Raw genomic sequence first — 24,198 nt, 5'->3', positions numbered from 1 at the left:
AACTCTACATTTGTTGTCTTTGTAGAAGATTTTGAGAGCCAAATTAAGTCATGGGAAGAACTTGAGAGCAGTTTTAAGGCAAGTTTAAACTATAGAGCCAAATTAGCAGTTATTCGATTGAACAACAGTTTCAACTTTTTAAGTAACAATGCAAATAAAGGAAAGAGTGGCCAGTTTTCACCGAGAGTCAAAATATACAATTGTTCATGATATGAAAGGTGTTCTATAGTATAAACTATGAACGTAAAGGTGGTATACCTTGCTCCATTTTCTTACAGATTTTTATTTTTTAAACTCACAATTGCATAAGTAACCTAAAAAATGAAAAAGCATTGAGAACGTTTCAGCTTTGGCATTGAGCTGATGCAGCAAATTTCAGAAACATTCGACAAAATTACTTGCACAAGAGCTGCACGTTTAACTTATCCTTTTTAATTTGAAAGAGCTATAATATAATCTGTGAGGTCATTTGACATGGGTTGATTCACAATTTGGCCACTTGAGGAAGGAAGCTTGGGTCCACGGAGACGACAACCTAGAGAAATTATATCTCATTAGATTGTTACAAAATAGTCACAAAATCAAAATAGAAGTGTATTTGTTATGTAAATACCTTCCCAACACTTTTGCCTGAATGGAGATATTCAACAGCGTCTGCAGCAGAATGCAGGCCTATAAATTTCTTTGGATCAATAGCAACCTGTATGAAGAAACGAGAAAGTTAAGGATCACAAACTAGCATAGCAACTGCTAAGTATAGCAACTAGCAAAAATCAAATAAATATACTGTTAATGAAGATAGCTTTATTGATCCATAGATATGAATGGAATGTGTATAACTTACCTTTAGCTTTCCCGAAGAGTAAAGATTAAATAGTCTGTCAAGATGTTCTTGCCACAAGTGACCATATTGCACCAGGAAAAAGCCAGACTGAAATTTTGGAATTATGAACGAACATAAGTAAATCATAGAAAAATAAAACGGAAATTTTCACGGGAGATTGCAATGCTTGGAATGAAAAGAGTTCACTTAGAAACAATTTAACAAGTGGTTTATAAGTTGACCATACCCACTTGTCCAAAATTATAAATATTTTGGTTAGAAATTAGTAAACTACAGGTTTTTATGTCCAAAATTTCTGCACTTCGTTTATGGTGTCTTTACTGTAGGTTAATACAGAAATCAAATACAAATAATGGGCCAGACAGTAGATAGATAATTTAAAAAGAACTAGTATTTGTCCTTCCAACATTTCATCACTGCATGATATGACAGGATTGAGGTTTAAAAGTTAAACTTTCCTACCCTGAAAATGTTTCACTCCAGAATGAGATGGATATTTTAAGCTCCCCAAATCACAAGATTAAATGACAATGAAATAAGAATCAAGAAATCTGAAAAAATAAAAAAGTAGTGGCTGCCCACTAGTGCATAACTTCATCATATTGCTACATACCACTGTTTGGCTCTTTGCTAAGAGCTTCTCCAATAGTCCAGGGTATTTTGATGGCGTCCAACCCTTCTCTCCTTGATACTGGAATGAATGAAAATAAAAAATACGATATCAATATTGTTCATTAACAATAGATTCCTTAAGAGGTCAGAAACAGCTTACTGCAATTTCTAATCCAGTGTCATACACTCTTCTAACAGACTTCACAAATAAATGGGAAAGGGAATCTAACAACAAAAATAATTCTATATTATGGTAATATAACTAGTTAAAATCCAAATTTCATTCCAGACATCAGAGACGGGCTACAGAATCCCACGTTCCATATAACTTAGTGGATTTGATAGTGAATACCACAATAATTAAAATCTAATTTTCACTACACTTAAATGAGGATAAAATCCAAGGTATAACATGAATTTAGAATCCCTAGATGAGTCGGTACTACCTCAGATAAAAGGAGTATAGCACAGTATGTTATAGATGCAATGAAACTTTCACAAGTGCTGTGGAGGAAAAATGTAGCATGAGAAGAAAAAAAGAAAAACCTGAGAAATCATGCCAATAACAATGAGTCGTCCATGAACAGCCAAAGCATTCAAGCACAAGTTTAACATGTCACCGCCAACAGACTCATAGATGATGTCAATACCTTTGGGGAACTCTTCCCTTAGAACCTGAAGAATTAAGTACAAAAATTATCATGTTGGTACGAATCAATTTACATAATTTGTTCCAATAAAGACAAGAACCCAAACAGAATCAACAAAGTAAGATGCCAATTTTCACTAAAATTGGAGCCATGATTTGAACATTTGATATTCATTAAAGATTTAAGATGTGGTGTTTTATTGGTCTTTGGTATGTAAAGGACTTCTCCACTAATATTCTATCCTTTCAGTTATGAATTATTGTTTTTTGGCAATTAGAACCAGTAAGTCTATGTCAAGTGAGTTTCACAGCTTTTGTCAGCAAATGTAATATGATGATACTGTAACTTGTGCCTGTTTGATAGAGCACATTTGTTTAAAGAGAGTTTATAGGTATTCCATCATGCAAATTGCTCAACAGAGGTGTTGTGACTTGTGACATTTCTTCCAACACGGGTTAAAGATGAATTTCTACTTTCCTATTATTCAACAAAAGGTAAATATTTTTTTTTCTGGAATTCAAGGATTTTCTTTTTATATTTTAGGCTCACTGGGTTGTTGCTAGTGTATGATAAAAAAGGACTATAAAAGGAACAGAAATTGAGGGGTATCAATACTCAACTCAATAGTCAATAATATCAGGGACATTCTGGAAACTAAGTCTGAAAATTCATTCAACAAAATAGAAGAGATAATATAAGCAGTTTGAATAGAATTAGGATCGTTTGTTAGAAACTAAACAGCAACTTGCTGGGCATTTCAATTAGCTAAATATATAAAGGACCTGAAAACACACGAATGGCATAATGTAATTGTGTTGATTTCATTGAATGCGCATTTTTAGGGTCTAACCTTATACATATATGTATATCCTAATATGCTAAAAATATTGAATATCTTAACACACAATAAAAAAGAGAATTAATACGAAGGAGCCAACTGTCAGTGAAAGAAATATTTACATCAAAGGACACGTCAACCATCTGAATGGTTAATTAGGTTATAATGATTTTTTTAACCTAACTGTTTCAATAAAAGCAGTTATGGTTGAAAGAACTCTAAAAAGAATCAGGATTTAAAAAACATACAGTTTTTACATCTTCACTATGATAGTCTATGACTCTGTTAACTCCCAAATCTTTCAGAAGCTTGGCTTTTGCCCCACCTCCACAAGTTGCAACCACTGTATTTCCTGCTAATTTTGCTAGCTGCGCAATAATCCAAATTAATAGGCCGGGCAAAGAAACTTTTTTGCAGAGAAATTGCATAAATTTTACACTACAAAATCAAGATTGAAGTACCCACCAAGTTATCTATTAATAGATTTGAGCAAGCTTTCTAAATTTTTGTGTTTATTTATTTTTCAACCGCTTCTTTTACACAAAGTAATACTTTCCTACTACACTCCACCTGTGAAGTCCACTGTTTTAAGTCAAGAGATAGTCTATCTTGACTACTTTCTTTTGTCTTTCTTTGTTTCATAGAATAGGACCTCATCTCCAAGCATTTAATAAGAAATGGAAAAAGAACAAGCAATCTTTGTCTTAAAATAGTGGCCAGTTATCTTTGGTCTTAAGGAATCAAGGAAATATATACAAGAGTTCTTTGTGTGATCTCAAGAACAACTAATGCTTGGAAAAAAGGAGAGAATAAAATAGTATGATGATAAATGTCCATCAATAAAGAAAGTGTGAAAAAAATAGTAAAAGATACAAATTCTGCTGATTTTTTATTTTTTTGTAAAATATTGGTTAGTTTTCCCAGGTTCAGCCTACAACTACAGAATATCAAGAAACAATCAATTTGTTACAACAAATAGTTCCTGGAAACATATACACAAGCTCATATGGTTGAGAAAAGTGGCATGGGATTTATGAAGTACCTGAACAGCAAATTGCCCCGTTCCTCCTGCCGCAGCAGTAACAAGGACCACTTTTCCAGATTCCATCTGTCCTGCCTTTTGAGTGTACAAAAAAGGAAACTTTGATCAAGACAAGCCAGTGGAAGATTCACAGAAGATAATAAAAAAAAGGCTTGATTTACATTGATATCAAAGATGAGTATAATAAATACTAAGAAATAAGGATACATCTGAAGCAAGGAGACAACATTATATTAGTCAACCTTTTCTAGAGCAATTGAGGCAGTCAATCCCGATGTAAGCATGGCAACAACTTCAGGATCTGGTCTAGGCACCGGAAGAGCATGTTTTGAAGGAATCTATCCCAAGTAACAAGACAGCTTCAATAACTTACATCATAATAAATATCATCACAGTATCATTATCAGATCAACTTAATAACCAAACACATGGTTTTCTAAATAAGTGGTACATGGAAACTCCAATAATTAAGTCATTAATATGAAAGGAAAAATATAAAACATTATCTTAAGCACTGCCCACCATTAAGAATTCAGCGTAGCCTCCAAAAGTCATGAATGCACAAGGCATACCAACTTTCAAGTCAGTGACAGAATCCCCAACTGCTGCAATTATCCCTACAGCCTAAAATATAAACATTAAAAAAATGTACATGTAAGTAAGGGTCTATTGCATAAAGTGGTGGGCTTCATATCAAGATATCTACACATGGGATATATCTATACCTCAAATCCTGCATCAAATGGAAGACGAGAAACAACATCATTGTTGTTGCCACCAAAATAGCGGCCTGAGCTAAAATTTACCTATCATTATTCATTCTTGTTAGAATTATTGATTATAGATGAAAACACATGTTCTAGATGATGAAAGGATATAGCACTTGAAAGACTGTGAGTGGAGAGAAGCTTTGTATTGCACAAAAAGATGTAATATTACACAACATAGATACTTTGGGTTTTTCAAAGTCATTGAAATCAGACATGTATAGTTGTATAGATTAAAACAAGAGGATCTGATATTATGAGACTCCACATGTTTTATCCAGGATCACACTCATCAGACATGATAAATCAATAATGTTCATCACAGAGACACATACCACCTTTTTTTACCCCATTTCTCCTGTCATGCTTAAGTTACAAATCAAAATTATCAAAGCCTAAGAGAACTTATCAATCATAGGGTCCCCTGGACCAAACAAATCTGTGTCTCTCTCAGAATACATCTATTTGGTTTAACTCTGCCCTCTTTTTTTTCATAAAACAACTTTTGAACAGACATGCTCTTGCAGGAAGTTATAAATGTGAAAAATAGAACAGTAAAAAAAATTTGGCTTATCAGATTTTTACCATTTATTAACATTTTATCATATATTCTATAAAAATAATATTATGGTTCCCAAAAGATACGTTTATCAACTGAATCCTTGTGTGTTTTAGAGTTTCTCTAGATCCTTCCATGAGAATTCAGTTCAGTATTCATAAAGTTTATTTACACCATGGATGTGCACAATCGGACCAAACCGAGATAAATAAAAAGTTAGTGCCTCAACTAGGATACTAGACTTTGAAGAATCAAATTGAAAATACATTACTAGAAAATATTAAATTCTCTAGAAGGCTAAGGTATGGTAAGCCTAGGATCTTAGGTTGAAGGAGATGAAAAAAACTTTTTATTTTGCTACTCATACAACACCTACTAGCATAAATCTAAGTTCAAGAGTTGTAACATACTTGAACAATAAACACATAGTGCCTTGTTTTAAGGATGTAATTCCAAATTAGTGTAGTGTCTTATTCTAGATATACAGAAAAGCCACAAGCTATTACATTAGTATGTATTTTACAATAAGCCATGCAGTTTCTGATTTGAACATGCACTTGTTGAGCTAATGCATAATTCTTCTAGGCAATTAGTTCAACAATGAAGGCTGTATCTTTTTGCCACAATTGAGGCTATCTGTCATGAAGCTAAGGATTGGACATGTTTGAGAGAGAAATGACAAAAAACTCAACAATATGCATGCACAAGTCCTCTCAGAATTCAGAAAGATATAACTTACATCACTAGCATTGACACCAGCAAAAATTATCTTAACAAGAACATGTTTTGGTTTGACAGGTAATCTCAGAGGTGTTCTCACTATGCTGGTAGCATTCCGAAAGTTGTGAGTCAAGGTGTGAACAACTCTGCAAACAGTAAATAACGTATCTTTAAATTAATAAAATTGTGAGAAGAAATAGTCGATAGATATGCCAATCTGAAGGTATAAATGTGCGCTTTCTAACACTATGGAAATAGAAAATAAATATCTTCGAAAGGCATGTATATATTATAACAAGAGAGATAGAGTTCGAATACACACATTTTCTCAAAACTCTCAGGAATTTTAATTAATGGAGCTTTGAAATCGGATCTTCTCCTGAAACGAGAGGAACGTATCAAGTACTTTGCTTCTTCAGATGGAGAGGGCCAGTACTCCATGCCCTGACGATTTGTAATCCACAGACAATGACCAGCTTTACTTTCATCCATAATGAGCTCAAAAGCACCTTGAGAGGTTGAAATACTTTCATATCAAACTTCATGTGTACATTAGAAACATTGACCAATCACTATTACTAACTCAATCGATTTTCTCATAACGTGTATGAATTACAAACATAATGTTATTAACAGCACAAATCAACCAAGAAACTAGGATGTAAATAGATACAAAATATATAGCATCAAACCCTGTTAATATTTTTACAAGTCTCTAATCCTAATCAAACAAGGAAATTGATAATGAATTATAACGAAATATGGAAATCACTCTTAAGAAATCATCCGCGTAAAACATTTTAATATAAAATAATGATGATATGAGATATTGTTCTCCCCCAAGTTAAATCCTAGTAAGCTTAAAGCAAAGACAGGTGATAGACTACATTTGGGACTAGAGACGGGGCCAAACTAGTGAAACTACATCTCAACTAATCATAATCAGTAATGATCATTGATGGGAAGAGAAATCACCACTATATGATCATCAGTGAATTGCCAAATAGATTCTGAAGCTGCACCACAACATAAGTTTCAATGCACTACCATGCTCTGATGCTCCATTCAGCAATTTAGCTTTTCCATGCAAGCAAAAGCCCACAAAGTCCTCTCTCCAACACTCACCTCACCATGGCCAATTCGATGATGCCCAGCCTCCATTTGCACAACTCCTAACAAGTGTTTAGCTGCTTTGCATATAGTCATCTCTTGATCTATTTGACATGCTTTGTTTCTATGTTTGAGTCTTTGGCTCATCTTATTGTGTTGTTTGTGCTTCTAGCATTTTTAGGTTCTTGATAAATCTTCTTCTTTTCAATCTACCCATTGAGATATTATTGCTTTTCCAGTGCCATTATGGCATTGGAAGGGAGAGTGAAAATGACGAAATCCATCCTTTGTTGCTGAAAATCATATATCAGTGGTGACTTTTCTTCTTGACTTGACAATGATCATTTTGACAATATTGGTGGCTTATATTGGCTACAACTTATACTAGCCTTATCTTTTTCATAGAGTTTGACACTAGGATGAAGCTAGAATATGGGGTAATGGAAATGCTTTCCAGCTATTTTTAATAGAAATGATACACTTAAGCATGTTAAATTATTTTAGGAGATGTCCATGCAATGCAATAGGGGGTAACGGAAAACTAATCAACCAGCCCCCAAAACTTTAGCAATATTTAGAATATAAAGCAAACCTTTACAAATTTATGATTTAGTAATCTACAAATTACAGGCATGCCTACCAACCACTTTTTGGCCAAGCTAAATGAGAGAACAAAAAAATTTATAGACTTACCTTTCACCACCATTTCCATAGGTACAAAGCCCCCACTCAAATTGATGATCTTGGGATCAATCTTATTTCCCATCTCAGTTTCAACAAACTGCACCAAACTTTTGGCATTATAGTACTTTGTAACAAACCATTACAAGAAATGTTGATTTGAAATCAAAAAACATTCAATGCATGTAGGTTCCAGAAACAAGGAGCTAGGTTCCAATAACCGGAAAAAAAAAGCATTGGGAAAGTGAATCCACTCAACTCGACTAACATTAGTTGGGACCCAAAGTAGCTTTTGAATACCAGGGTCTCAAACAAAAAAAAAAGAAAAAACACATTCATGATTTAACAAAGAAAACATAGAAGTAGCAATCAATTTCAGCGCATAAGGGAAATTTGTCTAAGAAGTTCTGGTCAATTTCAACAGAGTATTTAATAGTTCCACAGATTGAAGATTAATAATATAACCAAGAATACTCATGCTTCGAATACAGATCTTACCTCAGGGCAAAGCACATTGACTCGAATTCCTTGACGTTTGTATAGACGAAGTGATCTAGAAAACATAACAACACCACCTGCATAAGTATAGTAACATGATAACATTTAGGAAGCAGAATAGTAACTTAAGCAAATTCTAGAGAGGGAGATATGAATACTATCATATAACTCTCACTGAAAAGCTAAAATTATTTGTTTTATCTTTTTTTGTCCTTGGAAACAACTTTTCAGTTAAAAGCTTTCTTCTCAGTAATTTGATTATTATTAAAAGTTTTTCAAAGTCAAATGGTTAAAATGGAGAAAGGTGTCGGGGTTCGGGAGTTATTTATGATCACAAAATTTTATACACTATGGTAGTGAATGTTGGGCTTTAAAGGGACAAGAAGAGAAAAATGTGAAAGCATCATAAATGAGAATGCTAAGATGAATGTGTGGCCACACAAGAAAGGATGGGATTCAAAATGAATGAATACAAAGAGATAATGGTATGGAATGAAGAAAAGATGACATAAAATCAGTTAAGGTGGTTTGGACTCGTATATAAAAAAAAGGCCAACGAAGCACCAACAAGGAGAGTAGATTGCACCGTTTTTAGTCCTAGGAAAAGGGAGAGAGGAGACAAAGAAGGACATTTGGAGGAAGTTGTTAAGATGGATATCATGGGAAATAATATCTTTGAAGATTTTATCTTTAACTAAGTCGAATATCATCATGTGATCCATGTAGTCGACCTCACGTAGTGGAATAAGGCTATTGTTGTTGTTGATTAAAAGTTTTTAAAATATATGTTAATCCACAAGAAAGAGATGCCAATTTTAGTGAATCTTTTTTCTTTTTTGTTTTTTTGGATCCACAAGAAGTTTTATTAGGGGGGAAAAAAAGAAAGAGGAGGTGCAACTCGGAGGATCATAAGATAATCACAAGATTTCTGATTTTGATGATAGCAAACCCCATTCTCGCAAATAAATTTTTAATCTTGCCAGAAATACAGAAATTTTGGAAAATCGCAATAAATAGACAGTGTACATAAAAGCTTTGTTTAGCATTATTATGTCACAAAAACAGGGTTTCTGTAAATCAGCTCTGTGAATAGCAGTTTTAAATTTTAGAGCAAGGTAACAGTGAGGCTGTTGCTTGATCCACACTTCAAGCCCAATGGTCATCCACACGTATGCTCATTTTAACAGCTTCACTTAAGTTGAATTGAATAGGTCTTTATGCTCTTTTGTGTGGCAAATTTAATTTTTTTAATTCAGAAAAAAGTTTCAAGGAGTATACCCTAATAAAAGCTGGTATATGACAAACCTTTAGAGCCACTGTAAATTGGGTCAGCCACCATTGGATAAAGACCAGAAGCAGAACCCAAGTTGATAATCACACCAGGCCTTTTGGAAGCTTCCATGATTTTAATCTATTAAAATGAAGATAATGAATGTCAACAATAACCAATGGTTTTAACCTCTTTTTTTTCATATAAACAGCATGTGGGGAAATTATGTATGTGATCAATAATGTGATTATGCAGCAACTTTCTTATGGCAGCATTAAGTAAATATTTAGTTAAATGATATTCAATAAACTAGGTCATGTTTTGAGCTTACCGCAAGGCGAGTGGAATCAATAACAGCAGTGAAATTCACATTAACAGTGTATCTCCATGTTCGGGTGCCATCCGTTTGATCATCACGGAATGGTACAGAACTACTAATCCCCGCACTGTTAATACAAATGTCTAGTCCTCCATATGTCAAAAAATGCTTTTCAAATGCAGCAGCTAGATCCCCTGTCAGTGACCAAGAATTAATATATTTGTGGAAACTAAAGACAACCAAAACAGCAAGTGCATTCGTTATGACATTTACATGTATACATTATGCTACTTCATGATAGTTGGAACTTGGAACACACATTCATTTTACAGATTATGAAACTTTATCACATGCCTTCTACCATGTGAATCTCTATAACTATGTATTTTCGTGTTAAGTGGTGTTACTTCACTATATTAATATATTTGCATTGAAGAAGAACACAAGAAGGTTTGGTAAGGACATTAAATAGAGCCCATAAGGAGGCAATTCCAACATCTAGCACGGGGAAGCCTGATGAAAGTCTTGCTACTAGACAATAGCTCACTTACTTGCATTACTCACATCACATTTCACAAATATGGCAGACGGAAATCCTAACTTAGAATGAAAATTGGAGTTAATTTTCTCGACGAGGATTGCAGCTTGTCTTCCCTTTTCTTCAGAGAAATCCACGATCGTGATAAATACACCCTTCTCTGCAAGAGCTAGTGCAAGACCTTTGCCTGTAAAAAAAAAAAAAAAAAAAGAGTCACATCACACGCAATAATAGTATAAACAAGTGAATCACGCGATCTAAACCAAGTTTCATCAAGCATATATTTTGGAAGCAGATGTATCAAATCACATGGCATGTTATCATTCTTTCACTTGCCTGTGACCAAAGCTTATCATAGTTAAAGCCTCAGATGTCAGAACTAAATGATTTTAACTTCTCCAAAAGTTGATTTTAACTTATGCTTATGCATAAGCTAATTTTAGCTTATATAGGAGGAGTTTGTTTCATTTTTTTTTCTTATTTGCTTCTCTCATAAGTACTTACAGAAAAGCTTATGCAAATAGTGTTAATTCAATTACTAACAGTAGTTTGAACACGTGCTCTGTAGTTTGCTATCTCTTTTCTTCCCAATTAAACTACGGATTCATTTCGAAACGGCACAAATGAACAAAGCGCTTCCACGACAAAATCTCAAAGAGTGAAGGAATCGGATCTTCAATTCGAAAGAGCGTGTAAACAAACAACACAACATTGCTCTTATGTTAATTAATTTCAGTGGCAAAAATCTGCATAGCATAGCTAGTTTAGTTGAATCGGTTCCTAAAGTCAACTGAAACTTGTTTTTGAATATTTGAAATCGGATAATTGCAAAGTCAAACGGAAGAGTATGATATTTTTAGATACGAATATGAATGGCGTTAAGGAAAAGAGGGAGTTACCGATTCCAGAGGCACCACCGGTAACGAGTGCTGACAAACCGGGCTTGATTTCCATTACTATCGTTCTTCTTCTTCTTCTTCTTCTTCTTCTTCTTCTGTGCAGGTGCCGTCCCAAAATGATAAGAACAAGATTGGTGATGCAAAACGTGATATATATCCCCAAGATTAAGTAATAAAAAAATACAGTAAACATCAAGCATATGGATAAATTGATATGAAGCCGAAGATATTTTACTTTAATTAGTTGTTTTGAATTTAATTTTTAAATATATAATTGGGTTAAATAATTATACTTTTATAATAATATTATTTGATTTAAAAAAGATTGTCTTATATAATTAAAAAAAATAGTTGTATATAAATTTCTCTCTTACCTTTTTACTGTAATAATACTTTATTATTATTATTTTTTATATCAATTGCTTTATTCTTACCTCCACATTTCTGATTAGTTACTACTCTAGAACTATTCCTCCTGATAGTGTAGAGAAACTAAACATTAAAACATACTAGTATTTTTTTATGAAAAATGTTACTAATATATCTTCGTATCTTACCCGAATTTTAATATATTTCATTATAATTTTGCTTAGAGAAAGTAATTCAAATTTGTGTATTTCAATTTTTTGTTTAGGGCAAAGTAATTTAATTTTTATCATATTTCTTTGAATTTAATACCCACAAAAATTATTTTGGCGTACAATATTTAAAAATAATTTTTATTAACTCAAAATTTTCTATTCAAACATACTATTAACAAAAAAAATATTTAGGTATTATTTTACTAATTTAATTAAATTGGATATTCTTCAGCACAAAACATAAATAAATGGAACTGTGTTTGTCGGTCTTAGGATAATTTTTTAAATTTTCTTCGATATGTTCGCTGCAGTTTGGCAGTATTTTCTTGACAATGTGAACAAACAAAACCACGAGGTCAAAACTCACAACTCACAGTTGTGTTGCACGTGGGAGGTGGGGAACGAGCGTATCTACTCCTGTACTATATAATCTTCTATTTATAATCTTCTTCTTCTATTTAATAAAACAATGTACACTACAAATTATCTTTCTTCTATTTAATAAAACAATGTACACTACAAATTATTTTAATAGCCTCTTTTATTTACCGACATTTGTCTAACACAATGTTATTTAGTATTCTTACTAGCAAGTGACCCGTGGATTCGCACGGATAAGTTAAAAAATACAATTTATAATATATAAGTAGACTATATAGTTATAATATTATGTAATATTCTAATTTTCTTTTTTAGTTCACATTTAATTAGGATACACTTATACCTTTTTCTAAAATTTCATTTATTTGAATTTCTTAAAATTATATTTTTTGTCTTCCTTGAATCGTCATTGTTACTAAATAAGTAAGCGGTAAAATTAAACGTATAATGTAGATATATATATTAAATGGTAACCGTGTAAAACTTATTAAATGATAACTAAAACTAATATGATTAAAATATATATTATATTTTATACAATAACATTGTCTAATTAATTTCGATGATATACATGATTATTCTTGCTTTAAAATTTAATAAACAATAAAACACATATTTAATTTTGTTGAGATTAATGTTATTAAATATGTTGTTAGTATATTATTTATAAAAGACTAAACTATGAAAAAAAATCTAAAATTGTTAAGATGTTGAAATGCATTCATGATAAATATATTGAAGAATAATTGTAAGACTAATTTGATGCTTTAGTTTCGCAATGTCATATAATAAATAATTTAATAAAAACATGAGAACAAAATAAAGTATTTTTTAAAAAGTTTAGAAAACACAATTAAACCCCAAAAAATAGAAGAAAAAATAAAAAAAAAATATTTAATTTTATGTTTATATATAATTATTTTTGAAAAAATGTATAAGTGAGGGTAAAGATAAACATGACAATAGGATATCACGAGATTGTATGTTATTTTTTGTTGTTGTTTCCTAACATTGTCTCCCTCCATTTCCTTCTAGACAACGATAATAAACAGACATAAAAGAGAAAAAATAAATATTAATAACAATAATAGTTATTATAGATCCGTCGAAAAACTATTTAATGAAAACTAAAATTAATATGATTGAAATATATAATATATTTTATAAAATAACACTATCTATTTAGCTTCGATGATATTCGTAGTTATTTATATTTTAAAATTTTATAAATAATAAAATACATATTTAATTTTATTGAGGTTATTGTTCTTAAATATGTTGTTAGTATATTATTTATAAAAAAGTAAATTATGAAGTAAAAATCTAAAATTACTAATATATTGAAATGCATGCATGATAAATATATTGAAGAACAATTACAAGACTAATTTGGAGTATCAGCTTGGCAATGTCATATGATAAATGTTTTAATAAAAACATGAGAACAAATCAAAGTATTTTTTAAATTTTAGAAAACAAAATTAAACCAAAAAAATTAAAAAGTATTTAATCTTATGTTTATATATAATTAATTTTAAAAAAAATATATAAATGATGGTTAAGATAAGCATGACAATGGAGAACCCATCCCGAGATTGTATGATATTCCTTGTACTTGTTCCCTAACATGGTCTCCATCCTATCCCTAATTTTCTGACATCGATAATAAATAAATATAGAAGAGAGAAAATGAAAATTAATAACAATAATAGTTACCATAGATACTTGCATAATATAACTATAACCGTGTACAACTTATCTAATGAGAACCAAAACTAATATGATTGGAATATATAATATATTTTATAAAACAACACTGTTTATTTAGTTTCGATTCATGGTTATTCATGTTTTAAAATTTTATAAATAAGAAATACATATTTAATTTTATTGAGGTTATTGTCATTAGATATATTGTTTGTATATTATTTACAAAAGACTAAAATATGAAATAAAAATCTAAAACTGTTAATATATTGAAATAGATTCATGACAAATATATTGAAGAACAATTACAATACTCATTTGGAGCTTCAACTTGGCAATGATTTAATAAAAACATAGAACAAATCAAAGTATTTTTTTTTAATTTAGAAAAAAAAAATTAAACCCAAAGAATTTTAAAAAAGTATTTAATTTTATATTTATATATAATGTTTTTAACTATATAAATGGTGATTATAATAAGCATGACAAAGAAACACTACCAGATTGTAGGTTAGTTGTCATTCTTGCTTCCCAATATCGTATTCATCCTCCGTCTCTTATACTCGACCACAATAATTTTTTTGTATCCATCCACAACTTTGTATGTACTTGTCTAATCTCCATCTAGCCAACTAAAAATGATTATTGTTTTGTAACAACATATTTTTACATATTTTTTGTCTAATTTTAAATGTAATCAAATTGAATGTCATAAAATTATAATCTTAGATCATCTATATTATAATTAACTGTTACTCTAAACTTTAGTAGACAATATAAATTTTTAGAATAAATAAAATATGAATTTTATAAAAGTACAATGAATCATCGCATAAGAATGGATTGCATTCATCTTTATGCATGTTTTAGAATGACTTTTATATATTAAACATCAAAATAATATAGAAAAAAATTGATTGTTCAATTTTTTTCCTAGAACAGCGCGCTATAACTCTGGTAATCTTCTGTTCTATTTTTTAACTCCATGTCCATGTGTTTTTTATGAATAACAAATAAAATATTTCGAATATTATTATTATTATAAAAAATAAAAGAAAGTATTTTTTTGCTACTTGGCAGCGACGCTACAAATGAGTTTTATAACTCCATGTACTCTCTTCTTTTTAGATTCCAAATCTTTTCATCACTTCACCACTTTTTCTACCTTTGTCAACTCATTGTCCTCCGTGAAAAAATTCCTAACATTAAAACTTACTTTTGATAATTTGAAAATATTTTATTTTTGTTAAATTAATGACTTAATTGTACAATTTTAGTCTCTAAATCTCAATTGTAATTGTACGATTTAATTTATGGTTTGATTGAATTCAAACAAAAAAATTATAAAAAAAATTGAGTAGAATTTGACACTCAATTTTCCCACACAACTCTATAGTTTGAGAAAATCTTATACCAAGGATTATTTTCGTAATATATCTCTCTCTTTCATTAACACTCTCATGATTTCTTTGTTTGGATTTTCATAGTCGGGGTCCTCTGCATTTGATGGTTTCATTCCTTAGATTATTAGTTATTTATATATTTTGAAAATTTGACATTGAATTTTATTTAAATATTATTTTAATCTCCTAAAAATATTATAAAACAATAATATATAATTCTTAAATATTTTATATTTTTGTAATTAATACTTAACAACAGAAGTATCAATTTAGAATAGTACTTAATTTTAGAACAATTGCAATCCCGATCACTATAAAGGTATTCTTTTTTTTTTATAACTACTATATAGGGTATTCTTAAACATAGTTCAAAAGAAAATTTCAATGTTACAAGAGATAAAAACACTAATAATAAACACAGTGAATCCCTATTTCATTCAAACACAAAAGAATAATCTTAACAACATTCTTTTATCCTACCTATAGCAAATTTATTTGCAACTGTTTAATGGCTCCGATAACTTTAGAAAGATCAACACCAAGAGCAAGAACATTAGTTCCTATAACACCATAGAAGTTGACAATTGGGTTTGCAGTCAACCATCACTATTCCAGCATAGTCATGCAAGTAGTGAACTTCCACCTGTTACATAAAACAAACAATACAAATTACTTCCAAGCTTGTTATGCAAAATGGTTGACTATCTTACCTTTCCAGACCTTTGGTCAGGAACTTGAAACTAAAGATAGCCTCCAGACCAGGAGCAGGTTCATTAACAGTGATAGTTATGAAAAGCTGGAATGCACAAGCATTAACTAACATTAGTGAAATGGTCATAGGAATATAAAACTCATTTGTAGACAAAAAGACATTAAAGAAGAAAACATGAGGAAACACCCTTCAACCTCAGCCTACACATAACCATGTCCATGACAATCCCATTTTCAATCTTTAACCATGTCCATGAGAAAACTGCATAGTTTTCAACAATGTACACTTCATCTAAAATATTCATTGGACTATCTTCAGAGAGTACGTTTCTTAAATGAAAAAGTCGTGATAGTTTTACATATGAATCTCCATGTTTGAAGAAGATTCATTGGGAAAATATGTATAGTGATATCTATACATTATGATTTGGGCAATTTCAGTATAATTGGACCATGATTTGGTAGTGTTAAAAGTTTATAGGCATGAAAGTCTAACCCACCACTAAATATACATCAACCAAAATCACAAGGGACAACACAATTAATTTTAAATAGTCAAATGTTAGTTTTTAAACTATAAAACTGAAATATAATAAATAATAACTACCATCAAATCATCTTAACTTAGACACACATGTATCTTAGAATTGCTTGAGCACTCATAACACAATCCATGATGATTTTTTAGGCTCAATAGCAACAGACACACAGTAAAACATATAATATAAATAATATAAAAGGCATATTAAATTTCACCATCTTCTTGCTTAAAACATGGATATCTCCTTACTTCAACAATATCATATTGAAGGGTTCAGTCCTAGGGGCCTAGGTCTGCAATTTTCCCCTTAATCAGCAAGCATGCAATGATGCATTGTAAATGAAAGTCAATCATCTGAAAGGTTGAGAAAAAAAATTATTTGATTGAGCTAACCATGTGCAATTTTCTTTTTCAAAGTTCATGTTTTATAATAAACTTAGGCATTATATCAGCTAAAACATTTCAAAGTTCATTTGGGCATTATATCAAACACATAACTTGTAACCCATAAATCAGTCCAAAACAAATAAAAACTCCTCCTATCATTCAAACAAAATGCAGAAAGACTCGTATATCATTATCTAGATAAAATAGAGCATTGGACAATACTACACAAATACACAAATGACAGTTAATATAAATAGAACCACTACATTACAAAAAGGATAGAAAGTAACAGGTTTTAAAATAGACCATGAGTTGTTAAAAAGTCTTTGAAAATCCATTAATGTAAATATAAAATAGACCAGGAGTTCATAGATAGATTAAAAATATGTTTTATTTGTGTAACAAGCCTGAAATTCATAAATTAAAAATATTTCATATTCCACAATTTTAAAGGAACTAAATTTTATATAGAGACTTTGAAATAAGCAAAATACCTATTTCCCTGCAATCCTCCCAATAATGCTTCAACAAGCAACTTTCGTACCTTGTCTGATTTGAAAATTTAGATAAGCATGATTAGTTTCAAATCCTTGCTCAAAAGCTGATACATGGAAAACTCAACTTACATGAATAGATTCAAATACAATGAGGAGTATCTCTTCACCAACACTAATAAACTTCAAAGTAACCTTTTCAAATGATAAAATATAATTCTCTTCAAATGATAAAAGATTATTAATACAACCAAAGTAGTAATTTGATTGCCTAAAGGCATAGAAGAGTATAAAAAATTAGAAGAGTATTAGAAATTGCTCTCAAGCTTTACTCATTTTTTAAACAAAAAAACCACCTCATAAATGAGTATCGACATTATTGAATTACTACCATGTGTGTGGTTGGATTAACTTTGTGAACACAAGTTTTAGATGCAAAAGAAGAATGAAATAGAGAACAATATAAGCAAAAAAAAATTCTTCTGAAAAACAAAATTACAATATACTAAGAACAACATTTCATTGTTAGTTATCGCGTATTTGCTTTGTACTTCAAATTAGAAATGGTGCAAAGTACTTCAAATTAGTCCAAACTCAATGAATAATTTGTTTCATTAAAGCCACTGGGAAGGAAGTGAGAAGATTAGTTACCTTTTGGTATACGATAGACAAACTGTTAAATTCATCAAATATGTGATATTTGATTTCATTGCTATGAGTATCAGTAAATACTAAAATTGCTTGCTTTTGAGGGTTAACCACACTCTTTGCCACCAATACGTTGTATTGGAGAAGCCTGTAATAAACTAAGGCCCTATCACAAACATCCTTGCAATTAACAAAAAACTAATTTAACATACCACAAAGCAAATATTCAAACAATTCACTGTTACTCACGTATTTGCTTTGTACTTCAAATTAGAAATGGTGCAAAATACTTGAAATTAGTCCAAACTCAAAAATAATTTGTTTCATTAAAGCCATTGGGAAGGAAGCGAGTAGATTAGTTACCTTTTGGTATACACCAGACAAACTGTTAAATTCATCAAATATGCAAGATTTGATTTCATTGCTCTGAGTATTAGCAAATACTGAAAATGTTTGCTTTGGAGAGTTAACCACACTCTTTGCCACTAATACGTTGTATTGCAGAAGCCTATAATAAAATAAGGCCCTATCACGAACATCATGCAATTAACAAAAAGCTAATTTAACAAACCACAAAACAAATATTCAAACAATTCACTGTTAGTTGCATCGTCAAGAATCAAGACCCTATCAAATTATCATTTCTTTTGTACACAACTACACATCCTGCGATTAAAAAAACACATCTCTCAACCACCTTGCAACTATTTTAACATAGAGGAGATTGTGGTATGTTAAATTAGCTTTACTCAAACTTGTGATTGCTTGATGCAATTCATTGTTTTAACAATTCACTATTTTAATGCAGGCATGAAATCTCATCGGCCACATGTTTATGTTTATTCCAATTTTGTCAATATGAAACCAATAAATTTTCCATTGAATACACCAACACAAAAAACAATTATAGTTATTTAGCAATGAAATACAAATGCTATGCTTGCTATGATTATAATGTCATGGCAAAATTATAATGACATCAAAGGAAACTGAAGAACATATGGTAAAGTGAGGTTGACAGGTGGCTAAAATTGGACACCATGTGACAACAATGAAAGTAAGCCAAATTTATCATCAACCACATCTCCAAAGCCAGAAAATACATCCTTAAGAGATTGATCATCAACTCCATATGGAAGGCCTGGAATAGCAAAGTCCAAAATAATAAAACCATAAGAAAACTGGTGACCAAGTGTGTGGTTTGTATCCACACCTATTTTTCCAACAAAAGTGAATACCTCCAATGAAAAGCTTGTTTGAAGACATGCAACGAATGTAATTAAGCATGGATGAAACATGTGTTTTTGTGCTGCACACTCTGCCTCAAAACATTTCCAACCTTATTACAGAAGGTCACTATGCTTGTTTCCTAATACAAAAAATTGAAACCAGTTATTGTAAGGATTAATAGAATAAAAATGCATCATCATGATAGCCATAACCAGATGACAAATTCTAAAAGGTCATGAGCTTCACTTCTCAAAAAAACTAAAACAACTTTCTAGGCATTATAGTCGTCATTTGGCAGACATAAAAAAACACTAAATAAGGAAATCATAAAGCAACCTCGACATTAATAAACAGGAAATATACTTCAAAAGATGATATCGTACCTCGTTGATAGCAAGCATTTGGTTTGTTGCTCTTCTTCACCTTTTTCAATTTTCTCATAAAATACCTCATTGAAACCAAAATAAATTCAAAATTATACAAACAATCCCTAAATCGTAGAATTCAAAAACAGAGGCAAAACAATACATGGCGCAAAACATTACATCAAACATGTCAGAAAAATAAAACTGTTAAAAAGGGAAAAAAAGAAAGAAAGAGAGAAACATAGAGGAGAAGTTCAAATTGAAAATTTTGAAATTTGAATTTGAAAATAAAGTTGTTATCTATGAATTTGAATTTGAAGTTGAAGAACAATGCAAGCATAGCAAGGAACCCAGCCGAAGAATAAAATATTGCCAAAAAAAAGCGAGAAAACTACATGTGGCAAGTGATTGTTCTTTTATTACTAATAATACTAAATTACTAATTACTAACAATAACAATAGATGGATTACAGAAACTTGCTAATTGCACCCAATTTTTTTTATAAGTACACCCTACTTTTTCTTTTTAAACCTTAAATATTCATTATATCCTTTTTTTCATCTCTCACATGTTCTCTCTAACGCATAGGCAACGATATTACTGTACACACGGGTATCATATTAGTAAAATTGAAAAACACGTCTAACAAAAACACTCCTAAAATGAAGAGAATTTATGAAAAAATATAATAAATTCATTTAAAATTTAAATGAAAATACGTTTACATAAATAACATATTTACATTTTTGTTTTCTATAGTATAAATATGTAATATGTTATTAAAGATAAACATGTTTAATATTAAGGCTTAATTATAATTTTGATCCCTTACGTTTTTAAATTCATGATTTTAGTTTTTTTAATTTTTAATTATAACATTTGGTCCCCCGATAGATTATTAATTAATAATTATGATTATTAGAGTTTTAAATTAATTATAAATTAAATAAAAATTATTAATCATTAAATTTTTTTAATAAAAGAGTATTAATTTTAATGTAATGTTACTGTCTTTAGGTGCGACAATGAAGGTAGAAGATGTATTTACGAAAAAGAGAAAGAATATAGTGTTGTGAAAAATTATAATTAATAATTTCTTTATTCAATTTTTTAATAATTAATGATTTTGATTAATTTATAATAAACTTACTAATTCAATTAATTAAAATTATTTGTTAATAATCTATTATGAGAAACAAAATCACCAATTTATAAGATTAGAGTAAATAAATGTTACAATTAAAATCTAAAGAGACCAAAATCATGAATTTAAAAAATTAGAAAAAATAAAATTGCACTTTAATCTAATATTAACTTTTTTTTTAGGATAGAACCTAGGAAAAAAAATCCACTCATTTTTCTTTTATTCTTTTTCTATTACTCTCAATTCAAACAACTTAAAACTTATCCAATTTTTACTCGTTATTTTTTTCTTCTTAAAAACTTTCATCATCCAAATAATTAATTTTAAAGAAGAGAGAAAATTGTATAATCTGCTTGCTGACTGCAGTTCTCTTTTCAAACTGCAGCAGATCCATTCCAAACATACGAGGGAGGAAACTGACGAAATTTTTGAGATAACAATCCTCACGCGTTCCTAGCATGTTTCGGAAAAAAAGAACAAACTATTATTTTCAACGGTGTGTTTTTCGTGTTATACAGATTGTATAGAGTTGTATCTTATCACCTGATGTGACTATATGGCCAATTGTCTACTTAATCAACCAACCAAGACTATGTTCCTTCCAGAGAGAAAGACACACGTAAAAAATAAAAATAAACAATAAAATAACATGACACTTATATTTTTTATATTTTATTTTATTTTTTTCTTTTCACTTTACATAACTGTGCCTAAGCAAATTGATTCTAACAAAAATTAATTATAAAAGCATGTTTAAGTTTAACAATATAATAATATATTAATTTTTGTTATTGGAATAAGTTTATATTTTATTTTGTGATTGACTGAGGAAAAAAAACCCACAAAACACTAGAAATCCGGCGAAAAAGTGATAACAGTTTCATTTAGAGAAAAAGCTCTAAACTGATACCAAGGGTCCGAACAAAATTAATTGAACAATAAGCTACTTGATTAGTTTCTCTATGTTGTAAATATGATCTCCATCATTTATGAAATTCTGAATCATTCGGACTTGGAACAAGTTTATATAGTATGGAGGATTTCCCAAAAGTAAACTTTATACTACAAATACTTATAAGATACAGTTACTTACAAATATATATATTTTTATTATTATTATATCAAACAGAATCAGTAATATTTATATTTTGTTCAATTAATATTTTAATTTGAAACAAAAATTAAATACAAATAAAAAATTATAAAAGTATGAGTTTTTTTTTAACTTTTTTAAAATTAAAACAAATTTATTCGTGCTCAAATATTATGTTATATGCCAACAAAAAAAAATATTGTTATATTATGCATAAAAATATTGTTATATTATGGTGACCACTTAAATTGTTTTAATATAAGATAAAATGTTGATATTTATTTTTTCTTTCTTTTTTTGCTAAAAGCACAATATTTCAATAACTGGAAGTTATAAAACCAACTCTTGGAATATACAAATCAAGAAAGTGAATTTTATTTCTTTTAGCATTTTTTTTTTCATGTTATAAAAAAATAAGTTTTCTCCAAACACACAAATAGAAAAATGAATCCCTATTAGCATACTTAAAAATCAAAACATCTACCAATTGTGGTGGATTTTGTTGGTGTGGTTATTTAAATTTTTGATAACATCGGAGATTCTCTAACTTGTGTTTGTTTTAAAGAATAATATGTATTTTTAAGAATTATATTTTCATAAATAATTACATTTAGGAATATTATTTTCATAAATATGTTTGTTTGTTTTTTGTAATTTTAGAGAAAAATAAAAATTTATTAATTAAATGATTGAAAAATAAAAAAGTGAAAGAAATAAGTGGAAATAACTAAGTATTTAATTTCCATTCTTATAGAAACATAAGAAGATATCCACCTTTCACTATGAGAACAAGAAACACGAAAAAATATGAATACTTTATTCAAATATTGTACTAAACAAGAAATGCGATATTCTTATGTTTACTTTTTTTTGGAAATCTTTTTAATTTCTTGAAACAAATACAACGTATGGCATAAACAAGTTAAATCAATGGGTTAATAGTGTTAGTTCATAGATTAAATATTTTAATTACTTATTAATTAATAATTTTAAATATTATTTAATATTTTAAAATTTATTAGATAATTATTATTTGTTGTTTGATTAATACAGAAGTTCTAATTTTGATTTTCCTATGATTTTTAATCTGTAATCTTGAATTCTTTTTTCTTTTCTCTCGTAATTTTGATTTTCTTATTTTAAGAAATTTATAATTTTGATTCAATCTTAAATTTTGTATACATTTTTTTATATTTTAATTAATTAAATTATTTTTATAATATCTTAAATAAATGCATTGAATTTAAAACTGAATTAAAAAAACACAAATTAATCTATTAGTAACCAAGTGCATTTGGTGAAACTGAGTGGAGTATTGCCTCCACATTGATGTGAATGAAGCACAATCCCTCACTACTAGCTCTGCCTAATATGACTTATCTTGAATAGCCTTTGACAATATGGTTCATACAGACACTGGTTGTGGAAGGGACAACTCTGCTGCAACAGTAATAGGAGGATCAAAACTTGACTTAATTATAGATTTGTTTCTTAAATTATTTTAAATAATTTAATTTAATTTTTAAAATAAATTAGAAATCAAATTAATCAAAATTTTAAAAATAATTTAGAGCCTAGATTGATAATTAAGAATTCAAATTTGTGGGGAAGCATTGAAGTTAAATATTATGAACCCATCTGGTGTTGTGTGATGAACATTGGTCTGCTTCTGGATGTACTTGGGAATTGAGCCTTGGCAAGAATTTCTTCTATTGAGGTGAGTCTCTTTGAAAAAACCCAATTGTTTGAATTATAGATTTTTTTTACGTTGATTTAGACACCGAATAGTTTGAATTGTTTAACATAACTTATCATCTGAACAATTTAGATTAATATCATTTGAATTGTTTAACAATTCGTAACTGAATACCGTAAATCACTTTTATCTTCAAAATTTAAATATGCTTCTAATATCAAGAATAAATCAACGTGAAAAAAAATCTAAATTGTAAATCAATTTAAAATAATTTTTAAAATAATTATTATAAAAATCAATAATTTCTTTTGACAGAATAAAAATCAACAAACTTATATTATTATAATTGAATGAAAATATAAACAATTTTTTTTTTATAAAAAATTACAACAATTAATATTGTTAATGTAGTTTTGATTTATAATTATTTATTAACTTTTGGCTTATTTATTATTGCCTAAAATATATG

General features: G+C 29.4%; 1 protein-coding gene across 1 annotated transcript; it reads right to left on the bottom strand.

Moving 5' to 3' along the window:
- Positions 1–117: 117 nt before the first annotated feature.
- Positions 118–11,494, bottom strand: LOC114388672 (prostaglandin reductase-3-like). The gene is made up of 18 exons (XM_028349289.1): positions 11,348–11,494; positions 10,462–10,635; positions 9,923–10,104; positions 9,627–9,732; positions 8,322–8,398; positions 7,836–7,923; positions 6,355–6,541; positions 6,052–6,178; positions 4,712–4,792; positions 4,509–4,610; positions 4,229–4,324; positions 3,987–4,061; positions 3,193–3,312; positions 2,003–2,131; positions 1,458–1,535; positions 845–931; positions 614–700; positions 118–535 (listed from the first exon to the last, which is right to left on the bottom strand). The coding sequence occupies exons 1-18, from the start codon at positions 11,400–11,402 to the stop codon at positions 485–487; spliced, it is 1,902 nt and encodes a 633-aa protein (XP_028205090.1). The 5' UTR covers positions 11,403–11,494; the 3' UTR covers positions 118–484.
- Positions 11,495–24,198: the final 12,704 nt, after the last annotated feature.

Source organism: Glycine soja, chromosome 2 (assembly GCF_004193775.1).
Source record: "Glycine soja cultivar W05 chromosome 2, ASM419377v2, whole genome shotgun sequence".
Classification (NCBI taxonomy): Eukaryota; Viridiplantae; Streptophyta; class Magnoliopsida; order Fabales; family Fabaceae; genus Glycine; species Glycine soja.
Note: the sequence above shows the minus strand (reverse complement) of the source record. Positions and strands in the feature narration are given on the sequence as shown.

Bases quoted from the DNA above. Each gene is read 5' to 3' on its own strand.
- LOC114388672 (XM_028349289.1), bottom strand. From the start codon at position 11,402: ATGGAAATCAAGCCCGGTTTGTCAGCACTCGTTACCGGTGGTGCCTCT. The intron at 9,733-9,922 runs GTAAGCTCAAAA...TCATTTTAATAG, and splicing joins TTGATTCCACTCGCCTTGCG to ATTAAAATCATGGAAGCTTC. The intron at 1,536-2,002 runs GTTTTTCTTTTT...CATTCATTCCAG, and splicing joins TTATTGGCATGATTTCTCAG to TATCAAGGAGAGAAGGGTTG.